At 41.5% G+C, this 15882-nt stretch overlaps 1 protein-coding gene and 1 long non-coding RNA gene across 2 annotated transcripts in view; one reads left to right on the forward strand and one right to left on the reverse strand.

Moving 5' to 3' along the window:
* Positions 1–128: 128 nt before the first annotated feature.
* Positions 129–10061, reverse strand: LOC135420916 (uncharacterized). The gene is made up of 2 exons (XR_010433777.1): positions 9535–10061; positions 129–4697 (listed from the first exon to the last, which is right to left on the reverse strand). It is a non-coding gene; the product is annotated as an uncharacterized LOC135420916 (long non-coding RNA).
* A 215-nt stretch (positions 10062–10276) lies between these two features.
* The window catches only part of TRPM7 (transient receptor potential cation channel subfamily M member 7), a 53667-nt gene continuing 48061 nt past the window's right edge, over positions 10277–15882 (forward strand). The window contains exon 1 of the mRNA XM_064668850.1: positions 10277–10383. Within this exon, the coding sequence (XP_064524920.1) occupies positions 10381–10383 (3 nt within the window). The 5' untranslated portion in view covers positions 10277–10380. The remainder of the gene's footprint in view (positions 10384–15882) is intronic.

Here is a 15882-nt window from a genome sequence, read left to right on the forward strand (position 1 = left end):
CATTTGAAAAAAAAAAAATAAAAGGGGGGGGAAAAGGTACTTACACAATGATCCTGAAAACTTCTGTGCAGCTGCAGTAGTTGACAAACAAGATGGTGCAAAAGGCAAGAGGTTTTTTGCTCAATAAATGCTGTTTTGGGGCGTGGTGTGAAATGTTAACTCTGGCCTGGTTCTTCAACTGGTTAAGAGTAGGTCTGTACTAGGTCTCTATTTGTGGTCTTCATTTGGCTGTGGATCAATTCAAAGGGATGGGGGAAAACAGGACAGATTTTTTTTTTTTCTTTTTTTTACCTTTTGCATCTGCACCATACTTTTTTAACTGTTTTTGAAAATTCTTTGAAATTGATAGACAAACCAGGTTTGAATAATGCTAGTAGTGCCTGTGTTAGTTAAAGCCAATGCATGTGTTTAACTTGTTTAATGTTAATTTGTTTTAGCTCTTAAAGACTTGGAAAAGGATAAATAGTTTAAATCATTATTTGCATTTAGAAGAGTTTGAGTTTGTCTGACACTTGTTCTTTTTTCAGGAAACTGCAAATTGAGGGGGATTAGGCATAAAAAATTTGTATAGCTGTAATGCTAACACCTCACACCAAAGAAAACTGGAGAAGGCAACAACAGGAGACCATTGAGTTCACTTAGTGCTCATGTCAGGTAGCTGTTAAAGCATTTTTCCTATTCTTTGAATGAATGTCATTCCTATAGCCAGCACAAGTTCAAGAACCCTGGGAAAACAACAGAGTAAGCACATGCTGGGCAGGGGCAGTGAAGACTTTTCCTGCAGTGCCTCATGCAAGTGCCTCCCTGTTTGTCTGAAGGTCACCTCTGGACATAAGATATTAGGAAGAAATTCTTTACAGAGAGGGTAATCAGACATTGGACTGGGCTGCCCAGGGAAGTGGTGCATTCTCTGTCCCTGGAGGTTTTTAAGACAAGACTGGACGTGGCACTTAGTGCCATGGCCTAGTAACCACGGCGGTGGTGGATCAAGGGTTGGACTTGATCTCAGAGGTCCCTTCCAACCCGGCTGATTCTATGATTCTATGATTTACAGTTAGTTTGGGGCGTGTCGGCTCAGGAAAACTTACCCAGATTAAATCTGGCTTAGCTAGATTTACTGTGACAGTATGCTAATGAAGGCAATTGTAAATCTCTATCGGCAGTTAACAAAGGCTTACTGCAAATTCATTCGCAGCTTTATGTGATTTATATCAAGTTTAAACGTTGGTTTGCAAGAGGGAGGAGCAGCCAGACTGACAGTCTGGATGTCAGTTGTTGCCATTCACAGGGATTGACTGTGGTGCCAGTTGATACGGGTAAGATAAACACCTTGTTTGCAACTTCCCTAAGGAAACAGGATTTACAAGCAGGTTTTGTATGTTAGCAGTTCCCCTCCTTGACTTGAGCTTGAACTGACAGCCTCAGAATGCAATGGTCATCTTCAGTTTTTATTTGACTGGCATTTCATAAATTACAGCATACCTCAGTGTTCCAATAGCAGACTGAAAATGTGTCTTCTGGTGTGTTGTCGTGCTCTTTGACAGGCCCAGTATCTGCCAAAGTTCAGTGATTTTGAAGAAGTTTCTGAAAATTTCTGAAGCAGATAAAGAAGTCATAACTCATTCAAAGTCATGCAGCCTTCAGAAGCTTCACAAACCTATGTTATATGACTTCTTTGTCTCTTTTGAAATCTTCTGCATGGAGGATTTACTAAATTTTCAACTATAAATGATAATGGAATTAGTATAAAAAAAGACCTTTGGCAATGTAAGTGTATTCAGCAGCTGGCTGTGGAACCTGTGTCTTGTTCTGTGCCTAATAATGCTCCATGCCTGATCATGCCTGAGGTTTCACACACGTGCTGCAGTTTAATGGGGTGTAAACTAACTTTTTCCTTTCAAATGCTTAGGTGCTTTGTTTACAAAAATTAAGAATGGAGTTTAAAGTTTTATATAAATAGTAGGTTAGTATTGACTACTGAAATGAGGTTTTATAAGTTCAACAGAACTGATTGCAACACTTCTAGCAATTTTGAATGTTTTTAATATTAAATTTGGTTGAGCTAAACACTGTTAAAAGCCTTGTTAGTCATACTTTAGTAGAAAAATCTTACTACCTTTTTATTGTATGTTTACTGACAACAGCCCCCTTCCTTATGACTCTTAAGTTATCACCTTAAGAATGTTATTAATAAATGTTACTTGGAAAAAAGATAGTTGAGTAATTGCTTTGTTCTAACTCATCTTTTTCTTACTGTGAATGTTCATGGCAAAACAGTTACCACTTCATAATACCAAGTAAATTAAAAATCCGTGATGCAGCCCCATAAATGTGTAGTTGCGGTTTTTATCTGTATATCCAGGTTATGAATCTGTAGGTATCTGTGTGATAGATTCGGTGGATTCCTTTTCTCTATGTTTTTAATTTTCTTCTGGGGTGAAGAGCAGGGAACTGAAGTCTATGAACTAACCTACATCTGTTGGACTGCTCTGATCAGGGAGTGCTCGTTGCACAGCTGTTAGTCATGAGCTCTGGGAAAGCACACCTGACAAAAGTGAGCGAGAAATTTGTTTAACACGTGCAGACTTCCTGATGGTAACAAGCTGCTTGCACTCAGCCCAGGAAATAGTGCTGCAGTATTTTCAGCTGAAGGTCCTCAGCCTTTGACATGAGGGCAAGAAACAGCCACACCTCGGACATGAAACCCAGGCTGGGTTGGAAATGTTGGCAGGGAAAAAGAAAAAAAGTCACTGAACCTGAATAGACTTGGTATGTGATCCTTGAGACATCCCTACAGCCCTGTGATAGTGTGTTTGTATGCAACATGTTTTTAAATATTGTGAGCCTCTTCTGCTCATACATTGGAGGTTCCAGTAGCATTGAGTCTCAGTAAGTGAGTACTTAAATTCTTATTTTCTTTCTGGTTTCAGTTTTGAAGGAAACTCTCTAAAATGTTCTTCGAATTTACTTATTTTAAAAAATAAAGAAGTTAAGAAGAACAGACACAGCTGCAATCAGCAAGCTTGTTTTTCACTGTCTGTTCCCCTTGCATTCCATTGTTAAGGCTGCTCCATTTGACACACGGGCGAAACTGTAAATCTCAAAATTGCAAGAAGAGAGGTAGTTTCTTCTGAGGAAGAGGATGCTTGCCTGTTTAGATCAGTCCAGTCTTTACAATACAGTTCCATTTAGGCACAAGAGCAAGCTTTTCCATGTGAGTGTGGTCAAACACTGGTGTAAATTGCACAGAGAGAGGGTGGAGTTGGAGTTTCCACCCTTGGAGATACTCAATATACAAGTGGACACAGGCCTGGCAGCCTGCTCTGAGCAGAGGGATTGGAGTAGGCTGTTAGACTTCAGCACATTTAAAAGTTGTCTTTGGATTTGCAATGCTTTCAAAAGCTGAAGCATTGTTTTATTTTCAAGTAGCCTATACAGCACATTTTCTGAGTGAATGGTTTATCTTTAGGATTTTTAAGGAAAGAAGGAGAAGGGCAACTCAGACTGTTATCCCTTTTGTCAGAAGTGAGTGATCAAAGTTCAAGGTTTTGTGTGCTTGAGAGAGGTTGATGGTGGAGGCTCAGGTATCTCTGGAATTCCTGTTATTGATAAAGAATGTGCAAGATCCTGTTTCCCTGAATATAGAGGGCATCAAATAGCTGAGAATAGGTTCTTTGCTTGCAGCTCAAAGACCTTTTAACCAAGAAAGTGTTTAGATCAAAGAGCTTTTAGCTTTTTGTCAGGAGTGTGCTCACAGGTATTCTTCTGTCTGGTTTCAGTGACAGTCATGTAAAACAAGCTGATCTTCTCTTTATCTGTGTTATGGCCCCACCGACTTTCTGGGGTTGCATTGTTGGTGTAACAGCCAGATTTAGATTCGGAAACAAAACAAAGTAAGGGAAAGTTTTTGCAGTTGAAATGTGCTCGTGCTGGTTCTCCCAATGTTTTGCAGAACTGCTACTACAATGTATCAACTTGTGCGTTGCACACGCTTGGGAATACGAGGAAATTTGACAGGTTAATTGCTGAATTAAAAGTTCAGCAATGGCTCAGTTAATTTAATTTCCACCTTTGTTGTGATGTGTCCCTGTCAAAGCTACAAGAAAAGTGGGCTTCTTTTAATTAAATATTTCTTTCAAAATGTAATGGAAACTTACACTGGGAAATTGATCCATCCTTGTGGATTTAAGGCAACTCCAGAAAATTAGCAAACAGGTAAGTGAGCATTTCTGTGGTAGCTGATTTCAAAAATAAATTTTATAAGTAAATTTACATTACAGTAACAATGGAACCGAGACCAAATGCATGCCCACTGGTACCTTTTCTCCAAGAAATGGAACAGCAAGCCTCCACAGGACAAAGTGATACTTTTGTCATGGTCACTGTCTAATGAGAGTTTAAAGTGGGACAATTAAGACCAGTCCCATATAAATTAAATTTAAAATTTTACATTTTGATTAAGAGTTACCTATCCCTAAATTAAAAAAACAAACAAACAAACAAAACTGTAAAGAAGCAGAGCTCTGTGAACTTGTCCCCAGTTTCTAAAATTCAGGCACCTCTGCCTCTTGCTGCTTTGCTTGCTGGTTCAGGCAGTGCAGTCCTGGAAGGAGATGCTGCACCTCTGCTTCTTGCAGATGGAGCTTCTCTGTGCAAAGGCCTCCTCACTGTCTGACCACTGTGTACCTGCTCAGCTGCTAACAAGTGAAAACACAAGAATTTGTGAGCCGAAAAATTGCAGCAGGAACAATTTTCACAGGGAAGCTTGAGAAATTCTAAAAAAAAATTATGGGGGGAGAAAGTTCAGAAGGAACAAAACTGAGATAAAGTTGTTTTAGTTGCATTTTTAAAGGCAGGCACTGATAAAATCTTGCAAAGGGCCATTATTATGTTGTAAATGTACCCACACAGTTCCTGGCAGCTGCTGGTTTTACACATCTAAATAGAGATGAATGTGGCACACCCTTGGCAGTTTTGTGCAAGACTTCAGCCTTTGTGGGTTAAGCTCTCAAATGCAGTTTTCTGAGCAGGAAGTAATGTGTCATATTCCCAAATACAGGATACACTTACATTTTACTTTAGATGATGGGTTGGGTAATGTGTCTCTTTTTGTATACTCATGGAGCATCTGAAAGGACAAATCCCACATTCAGAACTGCATGTGCTCAGTTAGCTCATTAATTTGATGTCCCTTTCTATTAATAGGGAGTATCTTTAATGCAGATTTTAAAAAAGGAAAACCCACCCCTCAGTTGCCTAATTGGGATGTGACAAGCCATGTTGCAAAGCTGAACTTGAGTTACTGGTTTTGCACTCTGAGCTTGTTGTGTTTGGTCATCGAGTCCTTTGTGCTGCCATCAGAAAGCCACCCTACAGCCCTTTGCTATTGTTAGTGGTGATTTGCCACTCCCAGCAAAGCACTGAAGCACTGAGAAGCCTCACATACCATTCCCTGCATCTGTGTTGCAAAGTAAATGGCTGACTTTGCCCTTAGCTAGCACCTAAATGCAGTGTTGTTAGAGAGGAACTGAACTGCACTGGTGGCCTTCAGGTGATACCAGATCAGTTCTTTTATTTCCAAAGGCACCTCCATCTTCTCTTTTTATGGTTTTAGTGGCACAGTAAGCCATCAATGTTATTTTGTCAATTTTAATACATGAGCAGTTTTGTTACTTTAGTTTAAATACATGCATTGCTTGTGAGATTGGAGTCTGAAACAGCTACAGGGAATAATTTGTTTTATGACTGTTAAATATGCAAAATTAATTTTTGTTCATTTTTCTCCTGCTATATCTTGAATTTACCCTGGATTTCATGATCTCTTTCTTAAATGTACAGCTAAGGCACTTGTTTCTTTTGAGGGAGCATGTCTTCTTAGCTGTTAAAGCTAACACATTGCTCAGACTAACTACTTTTTGACTTCAAAACCTTGGTATAACGCAAAAAGATTACTAAACCTTCGGGAGCTCTTCAGAAGATATGTGACTCTGGAGTGTACCACATGCCAACAAAGTAATTACTAAACAGTTGAAAAACTGTGATTTTACACACTTTTAAAGTTTTGTTTTCCCCACCATCAATGGCAAGAAGCCTCCTCCTTTGAGGTTATATTTCCTAAGTGGTGTGATGAAGGGCAATAGGCTGTTTCTACTTAATCCCATATTGAAACAGTGTATTTTGAACTGCTACAAAGTTTCATGTTTGTAACGTTGTTTGGTACAGGACGAACTGTTTTCACAAAAAGTCAGCAACACCAGGACTAGAAAAACCTTTCACGAATAATGGAGGAGGCTTAGAGTTCCCATTAACCTGTGTCACAGTATGGTTTTTTCCCTACTTGACAAATTTTGAACTTTCATGTGGAAAAAAGAAAGGTTTCTTCAGTTTTCAGGAGTAGCAGTCACAATGTAAACTGCTGAGTTTCCACTGTAGCTGAACAGCTGATTTACCTGGATAAATCAGAAGTGGATAAACCTGTGTCCAAAGGGAAAAAGAAAAAAAAGGCATTTGGGATAATTCACCTCTGTTTGAAAAATATGAAAAATGAACCAATTATAACTGTTTTCCACCACAGATTACTGTAGTAAGGGATAAAAAAGGTTTTCTAAACAGAATCTGTTTGACCCTAAGTTGGATAGTAACTAGATCTCCTTATCAGTTGGCATTTGTGACTGATTTAACTAGAATTTCAGCACTTATTTGAATAACTGCAGAATAGCAGCACATATCTGATAAAACTTTTTATAGAATCAAAGTTAAAACCAAGGTTACTTTCGTTTAATAGTAACCCATTTAATTTATCATCAAGAGGAATGCTGTATTTTTTTTCAGTGCATGAGTCAGTAGTTCATCTATGTGAGGGTGAGTGAGTAATGAAACAGCAGCATCCTGGCTATTGGGTATTGCAATATTGAGATAAGGGCTTCCTTAGATAGATTTCTTATACTTTAGCACTTACAGTGTGATCGAGTTATAGCTGGTTTAATATCATGCAGAACCTATTAAGGTTAACATCACAAATTTTATTAGTGCTGGTTATGATTATGTAACAAACTCAACATGTCAAGGACACACTGGTAGCTTAATTTGAGATACAAAAATGAGATACAGGAACCACGTAACAAAAGGAGTTTAAACCGGTTATATTCAATTTGAGATAGCAGAAGCTTGCTTCAGGTTAAAGGTCCTTAAATGCAGTGAGGTATAAAATAATGCTTCTTCATTATTTCCTTGTCATTCACAGCTGACAGCTGTTGATTTGGAAGGAGATATCAGAGGAATTTTGAGTTGAGTATTGGTGTGATTGAAAGGTAACAGTGTGACAAGTAGCAAATATTTCTCCCATTGCTCATCTCTCTAAGGCTGAGGTAGAGTGATTCACAAGATTTAACATCTGAAAGTAAAAGAATTCACCTTTGGGTGACTAACTCTGCTAGTTTAGGGTCAAATCATGCCATGTTCTATATGGTTGATCCAAGTAATAAAAGGATATAAGGTGACTTCCCCAGGCCCTGTGCCATCACTGCCAGGTCACAGGGATGTATCTCACTGGGGCCCTGTGTCCTGCCCCCCTTCCCAACACTCAGAGAGCTGATGCTCCCCCAGACAGCATGAGGCAGAGAGGATGTTGATGACTCATTTTCCTTTCATTTTCATCACAAGCTGTTCCAGTGAAACAAATATGCTCTCTCTCCATCTAACCTTAATCACAGTTGAACTCTCCAACAATTTAATGTCAATCTCTCTACAGTTTTGCAGGATCAACAGGAAAAAAAACCATGGAAATTCCTCACCTCAAGCATGGGACTTGATGATCTCAGAGGTCTTTTCCAACCTAGTTGACTCTGTAATTCTATGTTCTCCTAAAACTACAGCTTGTACCAGAGAAGATTCATGTTCAGGCTGGCCTCCAGCTACTTTTTCCTAATTTCTTTGCTCCTTCTAGCTCTTGGGTTCACAAATATGAAATTTAGAGGCCAACATGATAACCAGTATAGCCCAAATATTGCTGTGAGACTGTGAGATGAGATAAAGGATCCTAGTTATAGAAGAATTTGCTCATTAACTTAATGTGGAATGTGAGCTTTAGATAATTAATGAATTAGAAAGGGAAGAAGAGGAAAGGAAGAGAAGAAATAGGAATGGGGTAATTTCTCAGAAATGCTTTATGGTGTTAACTGAGGAATTCAGAAATCCCCCACTTTCTCTGCTTTCCTTTGGAAAGTTCTTGAATCATCTCCAAAAAAATTTTACTGGGCTTCCACTGCTCCTGTCCCTGCTCCCTAAGCCAAGAACTGGCACATGGGAATTCAGGTAGGAACAAGTAGCTGCAGATCAGAAGGCTTGGGACTTCTACAGTAAGAGAGTAAATGTAGCCTGTTCGTTGTGTGATCTTTTACTCAGAACTAATTTAACTTTTTCCTGGAAAAGCCAAATTTTCCTATTCTATTAAAATTGGGAGTCCTAGGAACCTAATTTTCATATGTATGTAAAATAGCACGAATTTTTCAGAAGTTAAAACAAGCATTAGGAGCTCCCCTGCAGCTGAGGAACTCCCCACAGCAACACCCTAATGTGAGCTGGATGCTGCAGGTGCTGGGTCTTCTCAAATTTGCACCTATTGTTTGCAGCAAAGGGGTCCTAGTACCAGAATTTAGAACTGGATCTTTTGTTTCTTGTTATCCACAGTTCTGTTTAAACTTTCAGCTGCCACTTCTGCTGCTGTTTTTTTTTTAAGCTTGGTTTGATTTTTGATCATCTCTGTCTAATAACTGGAGTGTGTCTAGTGAATTTGGTAGTATACCAACCCTCAGACTGTTAAGAAACTGTTTCTGTCATGCTGTGGCTCATCAGTTTTTGGCTGCATGAGCAGAGCCCTGTTACCCTGTGATACACAAGCCCATGGTTTAGGTGTGAGCACACACTGTCAGCTCAGCCCAACACTGTGGCAGTTAATGTTGGCATTTTGCAGCAAGGGGAGACAGATGATAATTGGTTCAACAACTCACAACAGCTGACAAATGATCAGGCCTGACAATGAAAAATCAAAGGTTTTAAATTAATGTTTTAAATTTTGAATGTTTGGATGGAGTTTTTACATAATTACTGCTCTTGTATGGCTATGGCATTTTAAAAATGGTACCAGGACCTTTGAGCCAGATTTAACTCACTTTTCATTGTGAGGGAAACACTGAACTATTGAACTGCATATGTCTTAAATAAAAGTTAATGACAACATAATATTAGATACATATTTTAGATGCAAGATTTTTCTAGGACATCCTTAATTTTTTACATATAGGGAACACAAATAATTAGAGCCACAATTAATCTCTCTTCCCTTACAAATGCTGTTTACTGTAGCATAAAGTTTGTTTCAAAAGATATATAATGACACATGTAATAGAAATTATTGTATGAGCTTTTTCGTTTGGAGATTGCATACTGGGACAAAAGAAGACAAGTTTCCTGCCCTGGGCAGATCCTAATCTAAACTGGGAAGTGAGTTGATTGCAGTGGAAGGAATGCATCCACCTTTTTCCCTCCAAAACGAACTTTCCCTCAGTTTCGCACAGCGCGGTTACGGGGTTCGGGCACTGCCATGTGTAAGCGGGGCTGGTGAACGAATCTGAACTAATGCTGTTCCCCGCTCTGTAGCTCAAATTAGGAAAAACGCGGGTCATTTTCCGAAGGCAGGAGCCGGCGGGAACGTGCCCGGGCTGAGGTGACACCTCGATATCGGTAAGCGGAGCCCCGGTACCTGCCCTCGGGGCAGCCGCGCAGCCTGATGCGAGGCCCGTGTCTTTGCGGAGGTTGTGGGGTGTGGAGCCTCCGCCTCTGACCGCGCGTTCCCAGCCCGGAGGGTTCCTGTCCCGGGAAGGTCCGTTTTTAACATCTCCGCCGTTACCTCACCAGCACGGCCGCTGCCCACCGGCAGCCACTGCCACCTTTCCGAGGCATCTCGGGGCTCCCCCGCCGTGCGGAGGGGCCGAGACACCCGCGCCCCTCCCGCCCGGGCAGCGCCGCCCCGGCCGCCCCCTCCTCCCCCGGGGGCGGTGCGCGCTGACGCGGCAGCGCCGCGGCTCCTCCACCGGCCGAGTCGCACAATTATGAGAAAGAGGCGCCGGGCCGAGACCGCCACCAGCCCTGGGTCCCGGTGTGGAGCCGAACCAGCGCCGTCCTCCGCACCCCGCGCCTCCCTTCGCCCCCCGTGCGCCGTCCTCGCCCGGCCGCTCCCCACCCAGCGCTCCGCTGCCGCCGAGCCCAGCCCCGATAGATGGAGACAGGCCCCGCCACCGCCGACGCCGAACCACGAGCAGGAGCTGCCCGGCGAGAGGAGAACCAGAGTCGGCGCCGAGACCCAGCCCGGCCCTGAGGAGAATGGTGAGGGTGTTCGGGTGCCGCGGCGGCGGGGCCGGAGCGCCCGGCGGGGCGGGGGAAGGGACGGGGCGACCGGCTCAGACCTGTCCCAGCCGGCTGCCGCGGGTCCCGGCCGCCCCGAGCCGCCTCCCCGCCCGGGGAGGAGGGAGCGGGGACACCCCCCGGGCCGTGCCCCCAGCCCGCGGGGGAGGCTCGGGCGCCGGGCGAGGCTCCCGCCGCCGCCCTCCCCGCCTCTCCCCCGGGCACCCTCCGCGCCCCGGGCAGCGCCGGGTCCCGCGGCCGAGGGACCGCAGTGCCGGGAACGGCAGCGCCCGGTTGGTGCTCCGGCCGAGCGCTCCCTGCCCGGCGTGGCGGTTTGGTGTAACACCGGGGGTCACACGGTGCGCCGTGTGTTCTCTGGCTGCAGCAGTTCTCCCCTTCTCATCTTTCCACCTAGTGAATGTGTTTTTTTTGTTTATGCGTGTTGTCATGTACAAGGGAGCATATAAACAGTTAGAAAGCGATGCATGAGCGTCTGTAAAGAAACAGTTTTAATTCCAGCTCTTTCTTCTGGCTGCTGCTCAGTTCTTTATCCTTATAAGTTTATTCCTTAGTTGATATTTATAGAATCTAGAGTGATTCATCACATCGAGTGCTTTCAAATAATTTTGAAAATCTAAGTGTGGATTTCTACGGTCTGTTTGAACACCCGGTTAAGTGCTTTGTTTCATTTTAAATAAAGGTGTTTTATTTCACGGTATTTTGTTCCAGCCCACAAGGATTCAATGCCCGTCGGTTCTTCCATTTCTGAGTATGTCTGTGAACTGTGTGGAAATGTGGGTTGTCTTTTTCTAGAATCTGCAAATCCAGCACTCCCCTAGGAAGAAGCTGAAAATGCAGCCTTCTGTTCTGACTTGAAAGAGTGCTTGGCATCTCCCACTTGTGTGGTACTTGCTCTTCTCAAATGAAGTGATTTCATGTTGGGTTTTTTTCTGTTTGTTTGGTTTTAGTTTTGGAGAGTGGCGTTTTTTGTTTGGTTTCATTTTTTAGTTTAGCTCTGGAGGGTTTTTTGGTGCTGACATAGCTTGGAAATGTACAAGTTGGTTTTAGCCATCATAGATTTGTAAACTCTGGGCTCAGCAGTTTTTCTGTCATTGTAACATTTTTGCAATGTTTTATATTTGCTGTGTATTTACTAAATATTTTGAAACCACTGTTTAACAGGTGTTTTGCCTGAGTTGAATATATAGGACATTTTATGCAAGTTCATTTTGTTAAAAACTTCCCTACTACTCCATGACTATTTAGTAGCTTTGAATAATTGCTGGACAGTGTCCAACATTAAATCAGGAATTATTCTAAGGAGTGAAGTTGTTCAGTGTAGCAATTCCGGCTGTTCAGTCTTTTTTTTTTAAATGTGTCTGTGTGGGTGAGATAAGTGTCTGCTAGATCATCCTTCATGCCTTCTGGTATGAGGCCATTCCTGACTTTGCTGTTTCAAGTGTGTGGGGGGAACCTTTCTGCATGTGGAGCTGTTTAGGCTGGATTTGGACTGTTTGTACCTTAGTTTCCTGATGTTGTACTTTGATATTTTTTTTTTATTTGCTTGCCATGCAAAGGCACCTTGAAACATCACCTTGCATTTGACAGTTATCTCACGTTTAAGGATACTGTATCAGATCATCTACTGCCCCACATGGGTTATCTTGGAAAGAGTTACTCCATTGTGTTTTAAACGTTCCTTTCTTTTCTTATCCCTTGAGGCTCTGCCTAACTAGTCCTGCTGCATTACCATTTTGTCTTACCACATCAGTCCTGCTTTCTCTGCTCTGCTGGTGACAGACTACAGCATCCAAAGTCCTCTCTTTTCTCATAGTTGTCTTTGCCACATGCTGTGCTTCCTTTTCCTGGAAACTTTGGACCAACACCCTAACTTTTCATGCTTCTCCTTCATGTCACTTCATAAGGTGCATTTCTATTAACCATTCAGTCCTTGTGGACGGTCATGACAGATGAGTATTTTCTAAACAAAACAATATTGTTTTGAACTTAAATAATAATACTGACGCACTAGAGTTTGGCCATATTGGTTTACGATTTGATGTCAGTAAGGTTGCAAATAAATCTTTAAGAAGACTTGTCAGAAACTGTGTGTGAAGGGAGATGCTTTTAAAGTCTAAATCAGTGTTCTTGATAGAATTTTGCATAGTAAGTTGATTTTCTTTTCCAGAAAACCCTGATTAGCCTAATTAGGAGTTTAATACATAACTATACTAGCAGTGACACCTCTACTAAACCTCTGGTGCTGCCAACATATTGTCTGAAATAAACCCAAATTTGAAGTTTCAGTCTTTAAAGACTCGAGAATGGATTTTTAAATGGTAGCTTGTGCTTTGAAATACCAATTCAATTATGAAATCATACTTCTCATGCCAATATACTTAGCCTGAAAAATATATATTTGTCTTTTTTTAATTGATATTTATTTTTATTGGAATTCTCAATTTTTGTTCAGCAGTGTCTACTTTGGCTGCAATATTTGTGTGCCACGTTAATTTGCTGAAACAAGTAACATTGGTTCTGTTTCTTTGTCCCTCTTTTTTAAAGGCAAAAAGAGAATCAAAGTTTTGTTTTTAAGATGATGCTTCTTGTTTCTGTGAATAATTCCATCTTAGTGCATTTTAGCTTCAGTGGCTGAAATTTCAACAGTTGACTTTTCATCTGATAAACTATTGAATAATCTCACTCTCGGAGTATATTTAGATGAGATAGTTATAAGATTATTCAGGAAATGTCACTTTTTACCTCTGATACTGACAACTAGTTGTGGCCTCTGACAAATGAGTCTATGTGCTTCATTGGTTCTACAAAAAATTGTCCTCTTGACCTGTGGTAAAACTTGAACATTTGTTGCACACTTTCTTTGTGTTCCCTGGCCTGAAACCTTTTTCCTTTATTGTAGTCTCTGCAGACTTGTCATAATCCTTTATTTGACTTAATCCCATCACTTTTGCTCACATAATGAGAATGTAGAGGTGACGGTGTCATATTAATATATCATGATACAACCTGTACTGAAAATGATCCGCCTAATCCTTGGTTTCTGTTATTTTTATTATGGCAAGCTTGGCTTTTCCTTTGCTTAAATTGTAGATGTTTTTGTATTTCAAGTAATAGAAAGCTCATCTAACAAAAGGAACAGAAAAAGTAAACCCCCAAAACCTTTGTATTGGCAAGCTTCACTCCCTGGCCTGGCTCAGCACAGGGTTAGCTTGGAACCCCTGCTGCTGTGCAGGAGGGGGGGTGGGATGTGCAGGAGGGGAGCTGGGATGTGCAGGAGGGGAGCTGGGATGTGCAGGAGGGGAGCTGGGATGTGCAGGAGGGGAGCTGGGATGTGCAGGAGGGGGGGTGGGATGTGCAGGAGGGGAGCTGGGATGTGCAGGAGGTGACTTGTCTGTTTGGCAGCAGCCTGTCATAAAACAGTGTGGTCGAGCACACTGGACCTGCTGCTTCTGCCTGGGTGTCCCCACAGACCTGAGCAGGGCAGTGGTGTCTCCATCCCAGCTGCTCCACTGATGGAAGGAATGCTGTTTTCCCTTGAGGAGTGGTGAGTTCTTTTCAGCCTTTACACCTATATTTTGCTTAGAGTGTAAAGTAGGTGTGAGCCATTTAAAAGCAGGGACATGAGCCATTTTCTTTTGCTACCAGGTTTGCTGGACCTACACTACAGCTGGAGTTTGTTTTCCCTCTCAGCTGCTCTAATTCTTGCAGGGAAGAAAGGACAATGCAGGTTCTCTAATTGCTGTTAGGTGAGCAGAGATTTCTTACTCCCTTGTTCTTTCCCAGAAGGAAAGGCCAGTGAACTACTGATGGTATAATAAAACAGAAAAACCAAGAGAAACTGGGATAAATAACATTGTTATCCTTAACTGTATAGGATTTTTTTTCCTTCCCAAAATTTGGGTAAAAAGTGTTCTGAACCTATTGAAAATATGGGGAGAAAAATTACTGTATTGCTGATTGTGGTGTTGATAGTTCTGAAAAACTGCCTTATGAAAGGACTAGAATATTGAACTATGGCAAATGGTTTGACAGCATATGGTATAAGGATGTTATGGGATTAGTCTGTAAGATAAATGTAGTGGTTTATTGCCAAGGAGAATTTATGGTACCAAACTGACAGTGCATTGAAACCTGGTTTGTAAGTTATGCATTTTTCTCCCCTTAACTAAAGATGAGGTGATATGTTACTGAAGTGGTAGGCTTGAATTAAACCTTACTTATGGGAATTTCTGTGTGTGTTTGTTTTTTTGTTTGTCTTTTTTTTTTTTTAAATCCTGAAAGTTGCATCACAGTTATGAATTGTTTAATACTTATGTTATTAAGAGCAATATGTTTTTTTCTGAAGCCTCTTACTCACTCTAACTTGAACTGTTTTATACATTTTATGTTGTCACATGCTCTGAAATGTTTGCACACTGTGTATATGGCAAACATGCAGTTGCTGAGTTAATATCCCAACCCATCTTTATTTAATTTGATTTCAGCTGAAGGAGGATGCCATATGATTTGTGTGCTGGCATATCTGTTGATCCTTCTACAGCTGCAAAATCAGAATTTTAGAGGGTGATTCAGTAACTGAGTTGGTGCTCTGTTGTGTGTAGTTGGACAACCAATGTTTCCAGAAGATCATCCAACTTCAGGAACATCTACTGTAGACCCTCTGTGAAGCTTTTATTGGTACTTCATCTTCAACCTGTCTGTGGAGATCAGTCCAACATGAAGTGCTTATTGTGTTCAAATGTGCATCATGTGTTCTACAAAGAGCCAATACACAGTTTCAAAGAGTGTAGAAGTGTGCTTATAGTTTGTCTACATCTGAAAATTGTGCACGTGTGAATCTTACCAATGTCTAAACTTCCTGCTAGTAATTGTACCAGCAAGAATTTGGTGAGGCTTGTTTCTGAGTTGGAGAGCACTGGAACTCTTTTAAGGTCTGTGGCAGACTGGTCAAGCTTTTTGCTTCCTAGTCATGGATCCCAGAGCCTGGTCCGGATGACTCCTGGTGCTGTTGGATTCTGTATTTAATTGTTTACTGCTAATCAAAGCAGACTTAAAAAAAAAAAAAGAGAGAGAGAGAGAGAGAAGCTGCAGATTCTGAGAATTGGCATATTTCTCTTAAGTTCTGATTTGCTGATTTTTATCTTTTCTTTTTATTCTTTGCTGGCAACTTTTTGGATGATTACTGCAGTATATTTCTGCTGTGTTACACTAAAGCATTCTTGCTTGAGAATACTTTCTCAGTTACAGCTCTGAATTAGTTTAATCTAGGTGTTCAGTCTTTTACCGTAAGTCTGTAATCCTCAAAGCCTGGGAAAGTGTCTGTTACAGCTCAGTCAGTCTTAGCACAATGGTTTTTGTAACTGAATACCAGATTCTGTTCCATGCTTTGTTCACACTTACCTCTGCCCAAAGCAGTACTTATTTTCTTTATCTTATCTACTTGATTCTAGTCACCTCTGC

The sequence above is a fragment of the Pseudopipra pipra genome, chromosome 12, assembly GCF_036250125.1.
Source record: "Pseudopipra pipra isolate bDixPip1 chromosome 12, bDixPip1.hap1, whole genome shotgun sequence".
In the NCBI taxonomy this organism is placed as follows: domain Eukaryota; kingdom Metazoa; phylum Chordata; class Aves; order Passeriformes; family Pipridae; genus Pseudopipra; species Pseudopipra pipra.